The sequence below is a fragment of the Sus scrofa genome, chromosome 5 (genome assembly GCF_000003025.6).
Source record: "Sus scrofa isolate TJ Tabasco breed Duroc chromosome 5, Sscrofa11.1, whole genome shotgun sequence".
In the NCBI taxonomy this organism is placed as follows: domain Eukaryota; kingdom Metazoa; phylum Chordata; class Mammalia; order Artiodactyla; family Suidae; genus Sus; species Sus scrofa.
In genome coordinates, this window is record NC_010447.5 from 30,644,200 (window position 1) to 30,663,405 (window position 19,206).

Consider the following 19,206-nt stretch of genomic DNA (forward strand, 5'->3'; position numbering starts at 1 on the left):
AAAAACCTGAAGCATAGTTGATTTACAGTTGTGTTGGTTTCAGGTGCCCTAAGTTTAAAGAAAAATCTTTGGTAGTGGCTGTTGTTTATCTATATTAGAATCTAGAATAAGGTGCTTTGGATTTAGCAGTGTATGTATATTTATTTTAGGTTTATTATTGAGTAATTTCATAATAAATAGCGTTAAAATAGTAATGTAGCAATATATTCTATGGTGTTCCTCAAAGAATACCATGACTTTCAAGTGTGGGAACCATGGCTCCAGAATAACTTTTTATATTATTTTTTGCTGAACCGAAGCATGCAGCAGTTCCCAGGCCAGCGATGGAACCGGAGTCACAGCAGTGAGCGGAGACACAGCAATGACAACCCCGGATCCTTAATCCACTGTGCCACCAGGGAACTTTCCGGTATAACTTTTTAAACCACTTCTACTTGTCTTCTTCCTTTCCTGTCTGTACCCTGGGCTGTTTAGTAGACACACTTTTTTGCCTGACTGTGAGTAGGCAGCAGCCCAACTTGAATAAGTTTGGGCGGCCAGACTGTACTCACAGATGAAATGATAAAGAGGATTTAGAAAGTCATCTTGTCCAGTGCTTTCCAAACCTGGCAGAGCATCAAAATGGACAACTCGAAATATGCGTTAAAACAATCCTGGGTCCCTGTCCTAGATCCCCATACAATGGATATGCAATGGGACCTGAGATCTGTATCTTGATTAAAAGGCCTTTGATCATATAAATTTAATTCCTGAAAGAAATAGTGGCCCAAAGCAGTCACGGCTGGACAGATCTCCCGACGGAGATTCGCGGTTCTCCTCTTTAGAATGCGGCGGAAGGGCATTTGGATTTTTGTTTTGGAGTCGTCGGGAAGGGCTTGCTTTTCCGGGCTTTCTAGGCTCGCTAGATTGGTCTTCTCTCGCGGTTCTCTCTACGCAGGACACGCGGTGCGATAGCGGATCCACAAGCGTCACCTGGGCCGCTGCCCAATTAGTTTCTTCCAAGAACCTGGCGAAGCCTTAGGCAAGGCTGCGGGGCGGAGCCAAGAGAAAGAGCCCCTCCTTCTCTGCCCCGCCCCCTTCTCTGCCTCGCCCTCGCCCTGCTCCATCCTATGCCCATCCTCCGCTGGAGGCTTGGGGCGGAGCTTAGACACCGCCCCATCCACTCGGCGCAAGCCAGCCGCGGGGGGAGGGGAAGCGTTCGGGAAAGCTGTTCGTCTTCTTTTAAAAATATATTTCAGGTGTGCAGCATCAGAGTTCAACATATTTGCACACTGCAGCGTAGTCACCACCTCAAGTCTCTAGCTTCCATCCATTCGTATACATTTAACCCACTTCATGCATTTCACCCACCCCCCTGGAAGCTGATGGTCCTGCGGTCGCAGAGCTGATTGGCTGATCTTGGGCGTCTACGCCGCCCGGTTTTCCGGAATTTGGGTTGAGCTGGGGAAAATCGAGTATGGCCTCGTTTAGTCAGCGTGTCTTGTTGAGTCAGCCCTTGCGCGAGCTGCAGGGACCTCTGCTCCCACCCAAGGACCTGCTGGAGGCGGAAGATGATTATCTGAGGGAGGATGTGGAGGATGATGAAGACACGGTGTTTGTCGATGCTGAGGAACTCTGCAGTGGGGGCATAAAGGCTGGCAGCCTTCCCGGGCGGCTCCGTGGTAAGGACGCAACTCGCCCCGGGGAATGGGATTGGAGGATGAGTGAACTGTTTACTAATACGACCTCCACCTAAGTAAGGCGCCCCCTCGCTGCTAACAGGCTTGTTTTGAGATGGTCTAGGTGTTTCGTCTTGTGTAGGCTAAAATTAACAGTAACAGCAATAATAGTAACAGTGGCTTGAGCAAGTACTCTGTGTTAAGCTTGGGCTCCACGTGCATCTCATTTAGTTCACAACTTTTTGAGGTAGTTTCATAGTCAAGAAAACAATGGATATCCAGCCAGTATTCACACTCAGAATCAGGGCTTTTAACTATTTCCCTGTCTTTTCTGGAGTCGAATACGTGGTTATTTTTCAGCTATTTAGACATACACAAGAAACACGTGAAGGCACTGTTAATTCATTAACCTTGTCTTAACCTTGTGATCTGTGTTTACCTTGTATAGTTTCCTGTCCTATGAATTACACCTACTGTGTGTACCTCGTGACTGATGTTTAAGAATGTTTGAATGTTCAGACCAGAACTGTCAGTACAATTTTCTGTGGCGATGGTATTGCTTTATATTAAACTACCCTCTGCAGTAGCTGCTAGCCAGGTGTAGCTGAGAACTTCAGATGCAGCTTGTGCACCTGAGGAGCTGAATGTTAAAATTTAATTGATTTAAGTTTAAGTAGTTATATGTGAGTGGATCGCACGGGTTTAGACAGAACGTTTTTAAGTATATGTGGAGGGTTTAGTCATTTATCCTAAAGCTGTTAGTGACTGGCTACCACATTCAAGCAGTGTGTTTGTTGCTAGGATATTCTGTAGAGATTAGGTGGAGATTGCTGTCTTAATGGAGTTTACCCTCTCCTGAGTTAAACAGACATTTGGTAAATAATCACAGGAGAGGGAGTTCCCCTTATGACTCAGTAGGTTAAGAACAGGACTAGTATCCTTAAGGATGTGGGTTCTAGTTCTGGCCTCGCTCAGTGGGTTGAGGATCCTGCATTGCCTTGAGCTGTGGTGTTCCAGATGCAGCTGGGCTCCCCCATCGCCGTGGCTGTGGCATAAGCTGGCAGCTGCAGCTCCCATTCAACCCCGTGCCTGGGAACTTCCATATGCTGCAGGTGCGGCCCTAAAAAAAAAAAAAATCACTGAAGTAACTATATTATTACTTAGTGCTTAGAAGGAATAGTATGTAGTGCTGTGAGAAGCTATATTCATGAGATTCAGGGAAGGCTTTCCTGAGGAAGTAACAATTAAGCTGAGGTCTGCAGTAAATGCGGTAAATAGTAAGGAAGAAAATATTTAAGGCAGGTGAAATAGCTTCTGCGAAGGCCCTGTGGTGGGAGGGACCATGTGGTGGGAGGGACCTGAAGTTGGTATTAGCTGAGACCAAAGTAGCAGAGGGAGGACTGCTTTTAGAAGAGGAACAAAAGGAGCTCCCATTGTGGCTCAGTGGAAACAAACCCGACTAGTATCCATGAGGATGTGGGTTCAATCCCTGGCCTCACGCAGTGGGTCAGAGATCTGGGGTTGCTGTGAGCTGTGGTGTAAGCCAGCAGTTGCAGCTCTGATTCGACCCCTAGCCTGGGGTTCCATATGCCACAGGTGTGATGGCACTAAAAAAAGAAAACACAGGAGTTCCTGTCAAGGCGCAGTGGTTAACGAATCCGACTAGGAACCATGAGGTTGTGGGTTCAATCCCCGGCCTTGCTCATTGGGTTAAGGATCTGGTGTTGCCGTGAGCTGTGGTGTAGGTTGCAGACTCGCTTGGATCCTGCATTGCTGTGGCTGTGGCGCAGGCCAGCGGCTACAGCTCCGATTAGACCCCTAGTCTGGGAACCTCCATATGCTGTGGGAGCAGCCCAAGAAATGGAAAAAAGACAAAAAAAAAAAAAAACAAACAAAACAAACAAACAAAAAAAACCCCACAGAAGACAAAGGAGAGACATTTGCCATGTACCAGGTACTTCCCTCCTGTAGAACAAAGACAAATGAGACATTGTCCTATTCTAGAGGACTTACAGTGTAATAGAGGGGGGACAGAAAAGCAGGTAAGTGGAAAACAGACACTGTAATAGATAGCTGCGCAGGTACTGTCCAGGGATTAAAAAGAGTGGTGGATTTGCCAAAACACTGGGGAAGAGGTTTTAAGTTAGCCTAAATTAAACTTTTCTTTTCTTCTTTTAAGTTTCAATTTTGGATGAAAACACTCAACAACAATGTGACGTGTTTGGCCGTTTTCCATTAATGGGGGCTTGGTGGCGAGTGAAGGTACAGGTAAAGCCTGTAGGATCAAGGATCTATCAAGTTCAAGGATATCCATCTTACTTTTTACAGTCCGATATGTCACCACCAAATCAAAAACAGATCTGTTCCCTCTTTCTTAAAGACTGTAATGTCTCCAGTGATAACAGAATGAAATTTTTAGCATGGGTGAATGAGAGATCGAACTATAAAGACCTCAACTTTGCAAATCTTAGGGAAACATTACGAGCTTACCAAGAGGAAGTTGGAAGGAATGGTCAAAAACAATCTACACAAAAAACACAGGACACGTCATCCCCAGATGACAAGGTATCACTTCCTCTGGAAAACACAAGTAAGTGATTTTATCATCAAGTTTTAGTGTAATTGAGATACTTGATGGCTTGTGTGTTTAAAGTATTACCACTTTTCTTTTTTAAAATTGGTTTGGTAAAAATGTGTTTATGTTGTTTTTGGAGTATGTCATTGACATTGTAGGTTCCTCATTGAGAATACGGAGAGATTGGGTGACACAATCTTTAAACACCTTTCCGTTCCTTCCTAGTGCTGAAAGTATGATTCTAGCTCTTTGTCTAACTTTTGTGTCCATAGGATTACCTTGAGTCATTAAAAAAAACTCAGTTGTCAGTTATTCTGTTTAAGAAGGCAGAGCAGAAAGGCAAGAACTTGAACAATCCATTTTGGAAAGATCTCAGTTCAGAATGGTTTAAAATAAAGTTTAAATATGGCTTGCTATCTGGACATTCACATGGATGGAATATTTCATTTCTTAAATCTATCAAATAAATTTGGCTAGGTCATGATTGCAGTAAGAAAAATGACTATAAAGATTAATATGGAAATGATTTTTAATGCTTAGCTGTAAACTTGTCTATATATCATTGAGTTAGAAATTTTACTGTGATTCTTTTGCAAGCCAAAGGAGACAAATGGCTAAGAAGTACTTAGCTAAGCATTTGAAGAACAGCTTTTATTTATTTATTTAATCTGTTTAGGGCTGCAGCCAAAGCGTATGGAAGTTCCCGGGCTAGGGGTCGAATCAGAGCTGCAGCTGCTGGCCTGTGCCACAGCAATGTGGGATCTGAGCCACATCTGTGATCTTTGGTGCAGCTTTCAGCTATACTGGATCCTTAACCCACTGAGCTAGGCCAAGGATTGAACCCACATCGTCATAGATACTAGCCTGGGTCTTAACCCACTGAACCACAACAGGAACTCCTGAAGAACAACTTTTATTGTTAAATACCATGAAAACCATCTTGGTTCAAAAGCAAGTGTTATATAATATGATCAATTTTCTTGCTGGTTAAAGTAAATTTATTACTGTCTCTTTGATTTGGGTTTCTTAAACTGGTTGGGCTAAGTGAGAAAGTCCATCAGATCAGTTGTTCTGTGAACTCATTTGTATGTTTTGATTTTTTCTTTTCTGATATCCTGTAGTTCCATTTATAACTGTAATGAGAGCTTTGCAGTTTCCAAAAATAATGGAATTCCTCCCAGTTCTTCTGCCTCGACACTTTAAACGGCTCATAAGCTTAGATTCTGTACAGGTGTTGGAAAAGATAGAAGAGATTTTAGGTACACAGCCATGGAAACTTGGATTTCATAAGGTAAGTAAGATATTTGCTTAGCATTTAGTAATCTTATATAAGGCAGAACTTCTCAAACTTGACATTTTTTGGCATTTCTACCAAAGGAAAAAAATTCGTTTGGACCTCAGTGTTGATTTTCCTTGCAGTGTTACAACTAAATATCAGCTTCTTATACTTATGGCTTTTACGCTCAATGGGTTAAGGATCTGGCATTGGCGCAAGCTGTGGTGTAGGTCTCAGACACAGCTCAGATCTGGTGTTGCTGTGGCTATGGTGTAGGCTGGCAGCTGTAGCTCTGATTTGACCCTTAGCCTGGAAACTTCCACATGCTGCACTTGTGGCCCTTAAAAAAAATATATATATATATATATAAAGAAAATATAAAAAATATAAAATATATATAAAATAAAAATATAAAATATATATATATAAAGGAAAACAAAATAACAAAATAAATGACAGTCAAAAGATCAGTAATTTAGTTACATTATTTAATATGATGTTTTTTGTAACTGAATTTCCATTAGCAACTTGAATGTAGATCTTTTGAAAAGACAAATTCTTATGAGTTTGGCAAGTCTGTTCTGTGTAAGTGTGCAGTTCCTCACGTTCCTATCTGAGCTTTTGAAAACTTTGATTATTCACATGGTACATCGTGATGTCATTTGGTTTCTTATCTCTGGCACTTCCGTTCTTGTCATTTCGATACCAGGAGTAGTAAAGTGGCACTGTGAGGCTCCAGAGGTGTTGAAAACAGATTACAGCACTTAAATCCTGGTGCTACTTGGTTATAGGTGGTTTTCCAAATGATTTTAAAAATTCTGAGACAGGAGTCCCCATCGTGGCGCAGTGGAAATGAATCCGACTAGGAACCATGTGGTTGCGGGTTCAATCCTGGCCTCGCTCAGTGGGTTAAGGATCCAGCATTGCCGTGAGCTGTGGTGTAGGGTAGTAGACATGGCTCAGATCTGGTGTTGCTGTGGTGTGGGCTGGCAGCAACAGCTCTGATTAGACCCCTAGCCTGGGAACCTCCATATGCCGTGGGTGCAGCCCTAAAAAGACAAAAAACAAAAAATAAAAATTCTGGAGTTCCCGTCGTGGCGCAGTGGTTAATGAATCCGACTAGGAACCATGAGGTTGCGGTTTCGGTCCCTGCTCTTGCTCAGTGGGTTAACGATCCGGCGTTGCCGTGAGCTATGGTGTAGGTTGCAGACTCGGCTCGGATCCTGCGTTGCTGTGGCTCTGGCGTAGGCCATCAGCTACAGCTCCAATAAGACCCCTAGCCTGGGAACCAACATATGCCGCAGGAGTGGCCCTAGAAAAGGCAAAAAGACAAAAAAAAAAAAAAAAAAAAAAAATTCTGAGATAATTGGTAGGATTTCCACCCCCCCAAATGTTTGCAGATCCCACACCTCTGCCCCCCCATTTGAATAATGGATATAATTATTCAAATTACTCAAATAATGAATTTGTTCCCTCTATAAAATTACTGTGATTTCAATACACTTGGAAAAATAAGATTCTGGAACATTAGATTATTATATGTATTTATTCAGTAGAAAAGAGAAGTAGAGCAATGAGCCTTCTGGAATTTGAGTGGGAAAAGGAGGATTGAAGTCCACTGTTGAGCATATAAACCACCACCCAGAATAAAGACTTTTACGAGGTAGTATATTCGTTTGCTAGGGCTGCTGTAACAAATAGCATAGACTGGGTGGCTTCCACAACAGACACTTATTTTCTCATAGTTCTAGAGGCTGTGAATCCAAAGTCAGGGTGTCGGCAGGGTTGATTTCTTCTGAGACTTCTCTCCGTAGCTTGTGGGTGGCTGTCTTCTCCCTGTGTCCTCACATGGTCCCCTCTCTGCTTGTCCGGGTCCCAAACCCTTTTTATAAGGACACCAGTCCTGTTGGATTAGGGCCCACCCCAGTGATCTCATTTTAAGTGAATTACCTCCTTAAGGACCTTATCTCCAAGTATGGTCCCATTGTGGGGTACTGGGTCTTAGAATTTCAGCATTTGCGGGGGACACATTTCAGCCCATAAAATGTATGGAGGGCTCCTGGGGCAATGTCTCCATGAAGAAACAAATGGAGCTGGTAGATGAATCGTGGTGAAGGAAGTTCAGTACCTTTGCAGTTGAGTTTGGGCAGGGTGGTGGGTGACCCACAGAAAATGACAGAATCCAAGAAAATGAGGCTGGCATTAACATCCTAGTACACCTAGGAGCTCAACACACAGTTAATGTAAGCACAGTACATCATATCACTCAGCTCTGAATCCTGTGTGTACTGATTTTTTTGGTTTTTTTTTTTTTGTCTTTTTGCCTTTTTTTCTAGGGCCGCTCTTGTGGCATATGGAGGCTCCCAGGCTAGGGGTCTCATCAGAGCTACAGCCACCGGCCTACACCACAGCCATAGCAATACCAGATCCGAGCCGCATCTGCAATCTACACCACAGCTCACGGCAATGCCGGATCCTTAACCCACTGAGCAAGGCCAGGGATCGAACCTGCATCCTCATGGATGCTAGTCAGATTCGTTAACCACTGCACCATGACAGGAACTCCCTGTGTACTGATTTAACCAAAATCGGTTTTCAAAATGTATACTGTTAAGTTTCTTCAAAGATGGGAGGAGAAGAAGCATGTGTGGAGGTAGTGGTATAGGAGAGAGAGCATCCATGAAAAAGGACTTCCGTAGTAAGGAGTTAACACTAAATATCTAAAATTAAAAAAAAAAATCAAGGGAGTTCCCGTTGTGGCACAGTGGTTAATGAATCCGACTAGGAACCATGAGGTGGCGGGTTTGATACCTGGCCTCGCTCAGTGGGTTAAGAATCTGGCATTGCCGTGAGCTGTGGTGTAGGTTGCAGATGCAGCTCGGATCCTGCGTTGCTGTGGCTCTGGCGTAGGCCATCAGCTACAGCTCCAATAAGACCCCTAGCCTGGGAACCTCCATATGCCGCAGGAGCGACCCTGGAAAAGGCAAAAAGACAAAAAAAAAAAAAAAAAATCAGGAAATAGTGAAAAAGTACTTAGAAATGTGGAGATGAATTCTGGAAAGGCGTGCGAAGGAGGGTAAGTCAAGGGATTCCTATTTTTTTGTAGTGAGATTCATAGTGTTATTCAACTTTTAAAATGTATATGTATTGCTTTGAGAAAGTATAATTTAATTAGAAGATTATATAGATCTCTAATCATAGTATAGTTTTTTTTTTTTTGTCTTTTCAGCGCTGCACCCGTGGCATATGGAGGTTCCCAGGCTAGGTGTCCAATCGGAGCTGTAGCCGCCAGCCTGTGGTACAGCCACAGCAATGTGGGATCCGAGCTGCATCTGCGACCTACACCACAGCTCACGGCAACGCTGGATCCTTAACCTGCTGAGCGAGGCCGGGGATTGAACCTGTATCCTCACGGATGCTAGTCAGGTTCGTTCACCACTGAGCCACATCGGGAACTCCCATCACGGAATAGTTAACTAAAAAAAATTAGTGATGTATTAGATACACAGTTGTTTCTCCAAATTTAGTTGAAGCACATGTCTTCTGGGACTGAAAAAATCATTAACAAATCCTAGAGTTTTCACCGTACTTCTAATACTATTCCTCACCATTTTAAATTTTGATAAGCTTGCACTTTGTTTTCTTAAAGATAACCTACAGAGAATTGAAGCTTTTGCGGTGTGAGGCAAGCTGGACATCATTTTGTCAGTGCAAATCTCTTCTCCAGTTGATGACCGATTTGGAGAAGCATGCATTACTCATATATTTTCAACTGAAGCGCATCTGTAGAGAGCAGGGGCACACGTGCGTTGAGATAGCGGACTTCACTTCTCAGTTGTTAGACTCTATGTCTATTCATGATGCTTGGCAGTCGCTGAAGTTCTTGAAGGATATCGGTGTGGTGACCTATGAGAAGAGCTGTGTCTTTCTCTATGACCTTTACCAGGCAGAAAGAGGCATTGCCTCTTCGATCAGTGACCTCATGACAAGGCCACCATGGCAGTTACATGTCGATGTCAAAAAGGTGCTTGCGTCTCTCTCCACCCCAAGACCTGAGAATCCAGGAAGTGATGATAGACCGAATGAGAGTCAGCCTGATGGAACAAGATCAGAAGAGCCGGTGGACATTCCGAACACCCAGGACCGTGGGGACCAGATTTGTGACAATGGTGAAAATGAAGTTAAGGCAGAAATCAGTGACGTTCAGCTGGATCAGGATCAGGTGGCTGCTTTGGACATGATCTGCGCCCATGCTGTGACAGTCATAAGCGGGAAGGGCGGTTGTGGGAAGACCACAATCGTGAGCCAGCTTTTTAAGCATATAGAGCTATTGGAAGAGCGAGAAGTGAAAAAAGCCTGCGAAGATTTTGAGCAAGACTGGGATGTACCAGATGAATGGATGACCTTCACCGAGCAAAGGCAGCTGCAGGCAGGCAAGGCTATCGAAGTTTTACTTACAGCACCTACAGGGAAAGCAGCTGGCTTACTGAGGCAGAAGACTGGTTTTGATGCTTATACATTACATCAGGTAAAACCTTTTACATTTTTTCTCTATAGAAAACATTTGCCTTAAATACAAAATTTAGGCGTTTATTTTTCGTTTCGTTCTGATGACAATCAGTAGGTATTTAAAGAAAAATTTTTTTGTTAAAGTATGGTTGATTTACAATATTGCGCCAATCTCTGCTGGGCAGCAAAGTGACTCAGCCGTGTGTAATACGTAATATACATACACATTATTTTTTATATTCCTCTCCATCATGTTCTATCCCAGGAGATTGGATATAGTTCCCTGTGCTATATAGTAGGACTTCGTTGTTTAGTAGATATTGATTGATTGATTTTTTGTCTTTTTCCCTTTTCTAGGGCCGCTCCTGCAGCATATGGAGGTTCCCAGGCCGGGGTCCAATTGGAGCTGTAGCCGCTGGCCCACGCCAGAGCCATAGCAACATGGGATCCGAGCCGTGTCTGCGACCTATACCATAGCTCATGGCAATGCCAGATCCCCAACCCACTGAGCAAGGCCAGGGACTGAACCTGCAACCCCATGGTTCCTAGTTGGATTTGTCAACCACTGAGCCGGGAACTCCTAGTAGGTATTTATTGAACGCCTTCTAGATCCCTACCTGGTGGTAGCTAACCACTTAGATCAGTGCCACCCAAAATAGCTGTCTAGAAACTGATACAGCTTTGCAGTGAGATAGGAGCCTGTGCCAGAAAGTGAATCAGTGCACTGCTTCCTTCATTGAAAAAGTCTTATTATGACAAAAAAGTCAACTAAAGTGTATGCTTCATGTTACAGTTAGTTGAGATTCTGGCACCTGCCCTGTTTCTCACTGGGACTGGTTACAAACATGTCAGAGTCCACAGATCATGTTCTGAGAAGCATTGGAGTTGAAAAGGTTTTTCTTTTCTAGAATGAAAGCTCTGTGAAAATGAGGGCTTGGATCATCTGGATTAGTTCTTTATCTCCTTTGCCTCCAGCAGTGTCTAGCAAATGGTAGTTGCCTAATAAAAATTTCAAATGAATTAAGGTACTTGAAAAAGAATAGTTTCAGCTGTAGTTAAGAATCATGAAGTTTTAAACTTGTAAAGAGTTGGAGAGTTTCCTCTAGCCCTTTTATAGATCAAGGAACTTAGAAGATTTCTAAAGGAAAGGTGATTGCATTGGAGTCTAAGGGACAAGGAAGCTCAGGTGAGCTTTTATTTAAGGGAAAGCCCTTCCCAGAGGCATCAAGAGAACGGCCAAGCGTGTATAGAGGGTTTTGAGGTGACTCTCTTTGGAATGAAGTGTATGTATTGTAAAATGATGGAAATTACACCCGGAATTTGAGCCTTAAAGTTTGTATTTTGCAGTTTCATTAAATCCTTGACAGACTGGTGAAAAGTAGGTAAGTGATGTTATTTATCTACATTTTATAAGAAGAGCCAGCTGAAACTTGGGGATGTTAAACATTTGGCTCCAAACCTTAACCAAGTGCAGAACTAGCACTTGGATTCACATTTCCGACCTCCCGGCTTGCTGCTCTTTCTGCGGTGCCATAATTCCCTCATTTATGATAGACCTTTTATACCTAATAAAGAAGCTTTGACTTGACTTACTGGGGAGCCATTTAGGTTCCCAAGCAAGAGAGTGAAATGAAGAAAGAAGTTTACCTAGAATCATAGATCCGTGGGCCACCTCAGAAAATTACTTTTGCATTACTTTTATTTGTCACATGGGTGAACGTAGTGCCAGAGAAATTCCTGCCAGTGTAGCTCATTGGCAGAAGAGTCTTCTGATCAGTTTATGATGTTTGCCAATATGCCTTCATGTCTGATTAGTCTAAAGGACTGAATTAGAAGAGGAAGGGCCAGGGAGGGGATCATTACTAAATTTCATCCTATGGTCCAACTCTGAACCTCCCGAGGCCATGTTTAGGCTCAGAAAGATGTATGGGCACAGGAGTAGCGCTGAGGTGGCACTGTGCCACTTATTTATCATCCTTGGGCTAGGGAATACCAGGTTTAGCAGAATTAATTGCAAATAGTTTTTTAGTGTCCAAGTAGGCACAAAATACTTCATGAGACATATGTTGTTAAAAAAAACAATCATTTGTTGTTTATCTGAAATTCCAGCTTAGCTGGATGTCCTGTATTTTATCTGGCAGTCTCATCTGGGGTTAGTATGTGGGTGAACCTGGCTATAAGGCTATTAGAGTAATGTATTTATTTTTTATTAAGGTATAGTCGATTTACAGTGTAGTGTCAATTTCTGCTATTACAGCAAAGTGACCATCTTCTGTCACAAGAAACTGGATATAGTTCTCTGTGCTATGCAGCAGAACGTCATTGCTTGTCTGTTCTAAATGTAATAGTTCATGTCTACTAATCCCAACCTGGCTGTAAGGCTATTGGAGTAATTTAAATACTCATAGATGGAGCCTGTATTGAGTTGATGGCATTAGAAATACAGAGGAAAGTATCAGTGAGGCATCTCTTAAGATAACTAATTGAATGGATAAAATAAAAGAAAGGAAACAATTAGTGATGATTCCAAATGTGAGCCAAGGCCACTGAGAGAATGGAGAGGGTTTGTTGAAGGGAATTCTTGCATTCGATTGAGAAATGTGAAGGCTTTTACTGAATAGACACAATGAATCTAGTTTCAGTAGAAAAATTAAGATACAACAGCATTTAAAAAGTATATGTATGGGGAGTTCCCATTGTGGCTCAGCTGGTTAAGAACCCGACTAGTATCCATGAGGATGTGGGTTTGATCTCTGGTCTTGCTCAGTGGGTTAAGGATCCGGCATTGCTGCAGGCTGCAAGGTCCCGGTGTGGCTTGGATCTGGTGTGGCTGTGGTTGTGGTGTAGGTTGGTGGCTAAGGCTCTGATTTGACCTCTAGCCTGGGAACTTCCATATACCTCAGTTGCGGCCTTAAAAAGGAAAAAAAAAAGTATGTGTGTGTGTTTGTGTGTGTGTGTGTGTGTGTGTGTATGCACATATATAGAAGCATGCATACAACACAGAAGCATTTCTGGAATGTTATACACCAAAGTACATAACATTGTCTGGTTGTAATTTTGCAAATTTTTTCCCTCATCCGGATTTTTAAAAATGGTAAATATTATTACTTCTGTAACAGTTATTTTAGTTGTTTTGGTGGTGGTGGTGGGGTGGTTTTCTCGATGTTGGGAAAGTCAGGGAGTGTAGAGAGCTAGAAGAAAAAATAGTATTCTCATAGTTTGGGAAGGCAGCCCTTTATTTCCAGAATGAGTATTATCGTTGGGAGAAGAGGGGGCTTAAATGTTTGGGCTATCTCTGAAGGCCAAGAGAAGGTTTAGTGGGGAATGGAAGAGAATAGGAAGCTCTCTCTGGGCAAGAGTAATAAAAGAAGGGTTGGGATTTTTTGCAGTGGAATAGTGCTGGGCAAAGCTTGTAAAACACACCAACCACTCATTAGGAAGCAGTTTTTTGAACTGTTTCCTCTACCTTTTCTGTGGATTCATCTTATAATTTGTGTTTGTTGGTTTTTTTCAACTTTTCCCCTATGTTACTCTACCTCCATCTTCCCTGTCCCTTTCTCATTTAAGAATTTTAGCAGAATTATGTTGTTGAACATTTTTTTTTTTTTTTGGTAAATTTTATAACCTGAATTTAGAAATGCCATGCTTTGCTTGTAGGTCAACTACAGCTTCTATATATGGGAGAAGAAGACGACCAAGGACATGCCATGGAAATTTTCTTCGGTTAGAGTTCTGGTGGTGGATGAAGGGAGTTTGGTATCCGTAGGAATCTTCAAATCGGTTTTAAACTTATTGTGTGAGCACTCCAAACTTTCTAAGCTTATAATCCTTGGTAAGTTAAAATATTGTTGGAGTTCTAATTGTTCAAATAATTGTGGTTGGTAAATTGTTTATACCGTTTCACTGGATTTTTGTGTGTGTTTTGGATCACACCTGCAGCATGTGGAAGTTCCCAGGCCAGGCATGGAACTTGCACCAGAGCAGCAACCCAGGTCTCTGACAACACATTGGTAATGCCAGGTCCTTAACCAACTGTGCCACAAGGAAACTCCCCATTTCACTGTTTTAATATCCATATCCTACAGGTGGGAATCCATTTCTTAGAGCCCGTGCTAAAGCCACACTGAGTTCAGTCTGAGCACTCTTTATTGCTTGGGTGGTTCTTTGTTTTGGCCAAGATATTAGTAGGCTAACAGGTGAATGCAATAGAGTTGTGAGGGAATACTGTGATCCTCTAAATGGTTACTATTAAAATAGTAAAATTACCATAGTCTCAGAGTCTATCAGTATGTAGGTCATTTGGAAGTAATAAAAAGTCTGAATTATAGACCAGTTAAAAGTAATTTTAAACTAATAATGCCAATGAGACCTTAACAACCTCTTAAGTCCTTTACAACTCTGGGAAAATTCAGTTAGATTCTATTGTGTAGACTATATGATTTTAAGAGAGAGAAAATAGAATTACAATGAGAGAATCAAAATATTTATAGATAATTGTTTTAGGTATCTGAGGCTGTTGTATAAGCAATTGATTCTATTGATAGCTTAAGCGTTCTCCCAGTTTCCACCTAGAAAATAGTTTCTCTCTAGGGTTTGCTAGTTTGTTTCAAGTAAAAAAGATTTTTAATAGAGCAAAACATTACCGTTATAATACTGGAATTTATTATCAAATGCATTGGGTTTGTTTTATATTTTATGTTTGCTTATTTGAGGCCATTGATTTTTTTCCATGTTTAATTAATAAGACATTGAGCCAGATTGAATGAGTGACTAAATTCTAGTTGTGTGAGGCTTGGGGTTTTTTTACATTTTGGTGAAAATATATGTCCCTACACAGTTGCCTGTGTTTATAGATATGAAAAAGTTCAATTCAAATTTTACCTTATTGCATTAACGCTATTTTTTTTTTTTTTTTTTTGTCTTTTTGCCTTTTCTAGGTCTGCACCCATGGCATACGGAGGTTCCCAGGCTAGCGGTTGAATTGGAGCTGTAGCCGCTGGCCTATGCCACAGCCATAGCAATGCTAGATCCGAGCCGAGTCTGTGACCTACACCACAGCTCATGGCAACGCCGGATCCCCAACCCACTGCAGGCCAGGAACAGAACCTGCAACCTCATGGTTCCTAGTCAGATTCGTTAACCACTGCGCCACGACGGGAACTCCAACGCTATTTTTTTATCTTATATTGTTTAATTTGAATGTTTTTGTTATCGAATATTGTTTTAAAGACTTAATATTCTTAAGTAATTTTAAAGACTTTTGAGGGCTCTTTTTCTCAGAGTAAGCCTTTATAATTGTAGCATGTGTTAGTAGGAAGAATAAAAATAATTTCTAAATTTAAGGCCCTCAGTTACCTAAAACCTACTGTATTTAATTTTTCTCCCTTTTAGGTGATATTAGACAGTTACCCAGCATTGAACCTGGTAATTTGCTGAAAGATCTTTTTGAGACTCTTAAGACAAGAAATTGTGCTATTGAACTAAAGACAAACCATAGAGCAGAATCTGAACTAATTGTGGACAATGCTACAAGGTATAATCTAACTAAAATTTAGCATTTTCTCTCTGTTGTATTAGAAATAAAAGGTAAAAAGGTAAGTTCCCATTGTGGCTCAGCAATAACAAGCCTGACTAGTATCCATAAGGATGTGGGTTTGATCCTTGGCCTTACACATGGGTTAAGAATTCAGCGTTGCCATGAGCTGTGGAATAGCTCACAGACTCGGCTCGAATCTTGGTGTGGCTGTGGCTGTGATGTAGGCCAGCAGCTATGCTCTGATTTGACCCCTAGCCTGGGAACTTCCATATGCCGCAAGTGCAGTCCTAAAAGGCCAAAAAAAAAAAAGAAAAAAAGAAAAGCTAAAAAGGAGTTCCCGCTGTGGCACAATGGCTTAAGAATCCACTGCAGTGGCTTAGGTTCTAACCCTGGCCCTGCGCAGTAGGTTAAAAGGATCGGCCTTGCTGCAGCTATGGCTTGGATTCAATGATTGGTCTAGGAACTTGCATATGCTGCAGGTGCAGCCATAAAACTTAAAAAACAAAAAATAAATGGAGTTCCCGTCATGGCTCAGTGGTTAATGAATCCGACTAGGAACCATGAGGTTGCAGGTTCGATCCCTGGCCTTGCTCAGTGGGTTAAGGATCCAGCATTGCCGTGAGCTGTGGTGTAGGTCGAAGACCCGGCTCAGATCCCGCGTTGCTGTGGCTGTGGTGTAGGCCCGTGGCTACAGCTCTGATTTGACCTTTAGCCTGGGAACCTCCATATGCTGGGAGTGCGGCCCTAGAAAAAGGCAAAAAGACAAAAAAATAAAAGTTTAAAAAAAAATGCTCATTTTTGAATTAGGTTGACTCAGTGCAGTATGTTTACTGTGTCCTTTTAGTAAACCTGCTCTATCCTTCAGATATGTATCTTTTGTCCCACAAATTAATAGTTTTCATTACTGGTCCAACATCAAGTATTGCTGAAATTTAAGAATAATTTTTTTCCCTGATTTTAAAAGTATGTATGTGAAATAAAGTTGCATCAAGCTTAGAGGCCAGAATAAGCCCAAGGGGAATAGAAACTTGGAAATGAGTCCATTAGAGTTCAAGGACTGGGGAAGAGGAGTTCCCGTCATGGCTCGGTGGTTAACGAATCCAACTAGGAACCATGAGGTTGCGGGTTCGATCCCTGGCCTTGCTCAGTGGGTTAAAGATCCAGCGTTGCTGTGAGCTGTGGTGTATGTTGCAGACGCAGCTCGGATCCCGAATTGCTGTGGCTGTGGCGTAGGCCAGTGGCTACAGCTCTGATTCAACCCCTAGCCTGGGAACCTCCATATGCCATGGGAGCAGCCCAAGAAAATGGGAAAAAGACAAAAAAAAAAAAAAAAAAAAAAAAACTGGGGAAGAGATTTCCCTTAATTTTTATAAGGGGAGGCAAAACCAAAACCAGAAATAGCAACAGTCCTCGATGAATCCTGGTGGCACCTGTGGCATATTACTCTCATTAAAGTAGGACAGAATTCTCTTTCCTTAATCTTTGCATAAACCTTTAGAGTAATCCTTTGTAATAGATACGATGAAACCACAGAATATTGGGACTGTTTTTGTTGCTTACACATTTTCTTTGGTGGAGGTCAGCAGAAACCAGAGTATTCAAAACTTACTATCTCTATGCCCCTGTCTACCCTGGCTAGGATAGTGGGGGTACAGAAAAAAATGGGAAGAATAGTGTGAATGGTATAGGTTCATATTGAGGCATTGAGAAAAATAATGCAGTCGGATGTATAGTATTCTTATAATTCTTCTGCTCCTTCCTAAAGGCCACCTCAGTTTTGGGTTGTTGGTAGATTGATTGGTCATTTTTTTTTTTTTTTTTTGTCTTTTTGTCTTTTTTTTGTTGTTGTTGTTGCTATCTCTTGGGCCGCTCCCGCGGCATATGGAGGTTCCCAGGCTAGGGGTTGAATCGGAGCTGTAGCCACCGGCCTACGCCAGAGCCACAGCAACGCGGGATCCGAGCCGCGTCTGCAACCTACACCACAGCTCACGGCAACGCCGGATCGTCAACCCACTGAGCAAGGGCAGGGACCGAACCCGCGACCTCATGGTTCCTAGTCGGATTCGTTAACCACTGTGCCACGACGGGAACTCCCTGATTGGTCATTTTAAAGTCACAAAATCATGGAGGAATCTAAAGCAGATTAGATCTGAAACTTAGGAATTCTTTTTAGTAACCCTTTCAATATCTTTTGTGCTGAGCTGTGCTCCTTTCATCATCTTTTTTTTGCTTTTAAGGCCACACTCATGACATTATGGAGGTTCCCAGGCTAGGGGTCCAATTGAAGCTACAGCTGCTGGCCTACTCCACAGCAACGCCAGATCCTTAACCCATTGAGAGAGGCCAGGGATCAAACCTGCAACCTCATGGTTCCCAGTCAGATTTGTTTCTGCTGCTCCATGATGGGAACTCCCATCATTTTTTCTTGGTTGTCAACACAAAGTGTTTAATGACAGAAGGATCCCTTTAACACCGCGGAAGATCTGCTAGAGATAGAAGTGTGTTACTTGTCCTGGGTCAGAAGCAAAACAGGAAATCCAGGGAGTTCTCTGGTGGCCCAGCTGTTAAGGATCTGGCATTGTCACTGCTGTGACATAGGTTTGATCCCCAGCCCTGGGAACTTCCGAGTGCTGCAGGTGCAGCAAACAAACAAACAGGAAATTTGTGGTGATTCTTAGTACCCCCAAATTAAATCTGGGATATTTTCAGCAGGGACAGCCTTCCTCCCTCTCCTTTCCTCCCTTTCAACCCTGTCGGGAGGGGTTGAAGATGACAGAGTAGGGTACCATACCTTTGATAGGCTGCTGTTAGGTCTTCCAGGCAGTTTTCTTCCAGATAACCAAAGAGGGACTCTAGTGTGACAAGGCACTTGGCCCTTACTGCGCTTTCTAATTTGACTTGCAAGACTTGGGGAATACAAGAACAGGAGGATGAGGAGGGAATAGAAGCAAAGAGAAGATGGGGATACCTGGTTCCATTGGGAAAATGATATATATATGTGTATATGTATCTATATGTATATCACTTTGTCTATATCATATAAACATATATATAAACATATATGATATAGACAAAAGAAAGGAAAGGAACGAGTATGATGTAAGTGTATGGGAAAGGCCCCAAAGAGTCCAAATTAATTTAAATAGAAAGGGATATGGAGCCTAATGGGCCCAAATTTCCTTCCTAGCTCCTCTGCTTTCTATCTCTGTAATTTGGGACAACCCCATCACAGTTAACTAAGCTTCATGTTGCTTACCTGTGAGATGAGGCTAATACCTACCTTGTATAGTTCTTTTGTGGTCTTGAGAAAAGTAGGTCAGATCCTAAGAAGGGTGCTTAGTAAAGCCCCTGACAGTTTTTTTCAATGCTTTTAATGTTCTAGGGGTAGGGGACTGACTGATAAATGTAACATCATGGCCTTGCTAAGTCTATTTTAAAAATCATTTATTAAGTATAATGCATATGTAGCCTTTTCACCCTGTGTTTGACCTATTCACAGATATATATAATTCTTTTTCATATTTTTTTCTGTCATGCTTTATTATGTAGGAGTTATTTATTTTGCTTTTTAGGGCTGTACCTGTGGCATATGGAAGTTCCCAGGCTAGGGCTGAATCAGAGCTGTAGCTGCTGGGCTTCGCCATAGCCATAA

The 19,206-nt window shown here is 42.2% G+C and overlaps 1 protein-coding gene across 2 annotated transcripts in view; it reads left to right on the forward strand.

Annotated features, from left to right (window-relative positions):
• HELB (DNA helicase B) overlaps positions 1,179–19,206 on the forward strand; it is a 51,111-nt gene continuing 33,083 nt past the window's right edge. The window contains exons 1-6 of one of the 2 annotated variants that reach the window (XM_003126364.4): positions 1,179–1,661; positions 3,838–4,248; positions 5,355–5,524; positions 9,159–10,037; positions 13,676–13,850; positions 15,410–15,551. In XM_003126364.4, coding sequence (XP_003126412.1) covers positions 1,457–1,661; positions 3,838–4,248; positions 5,355–5,524; positions 9,159–10,037; positions 13,676–13,850; positions 15,410–15,551 — 1,982 coding nt within the window. In that variant the 5' untranslated portion in view covers positions 1,179–1,456. The remainder of the gene's footprint in view (positions 1,662–3,837; positions 4,249–5,354; positions 5,525–9,158; positions 10,038–13,675; positions 13,851–15,409; positions 15,552–19,206) is intronic. The other variant, XM_013997699.2, reaches the window with a different exon arrangement.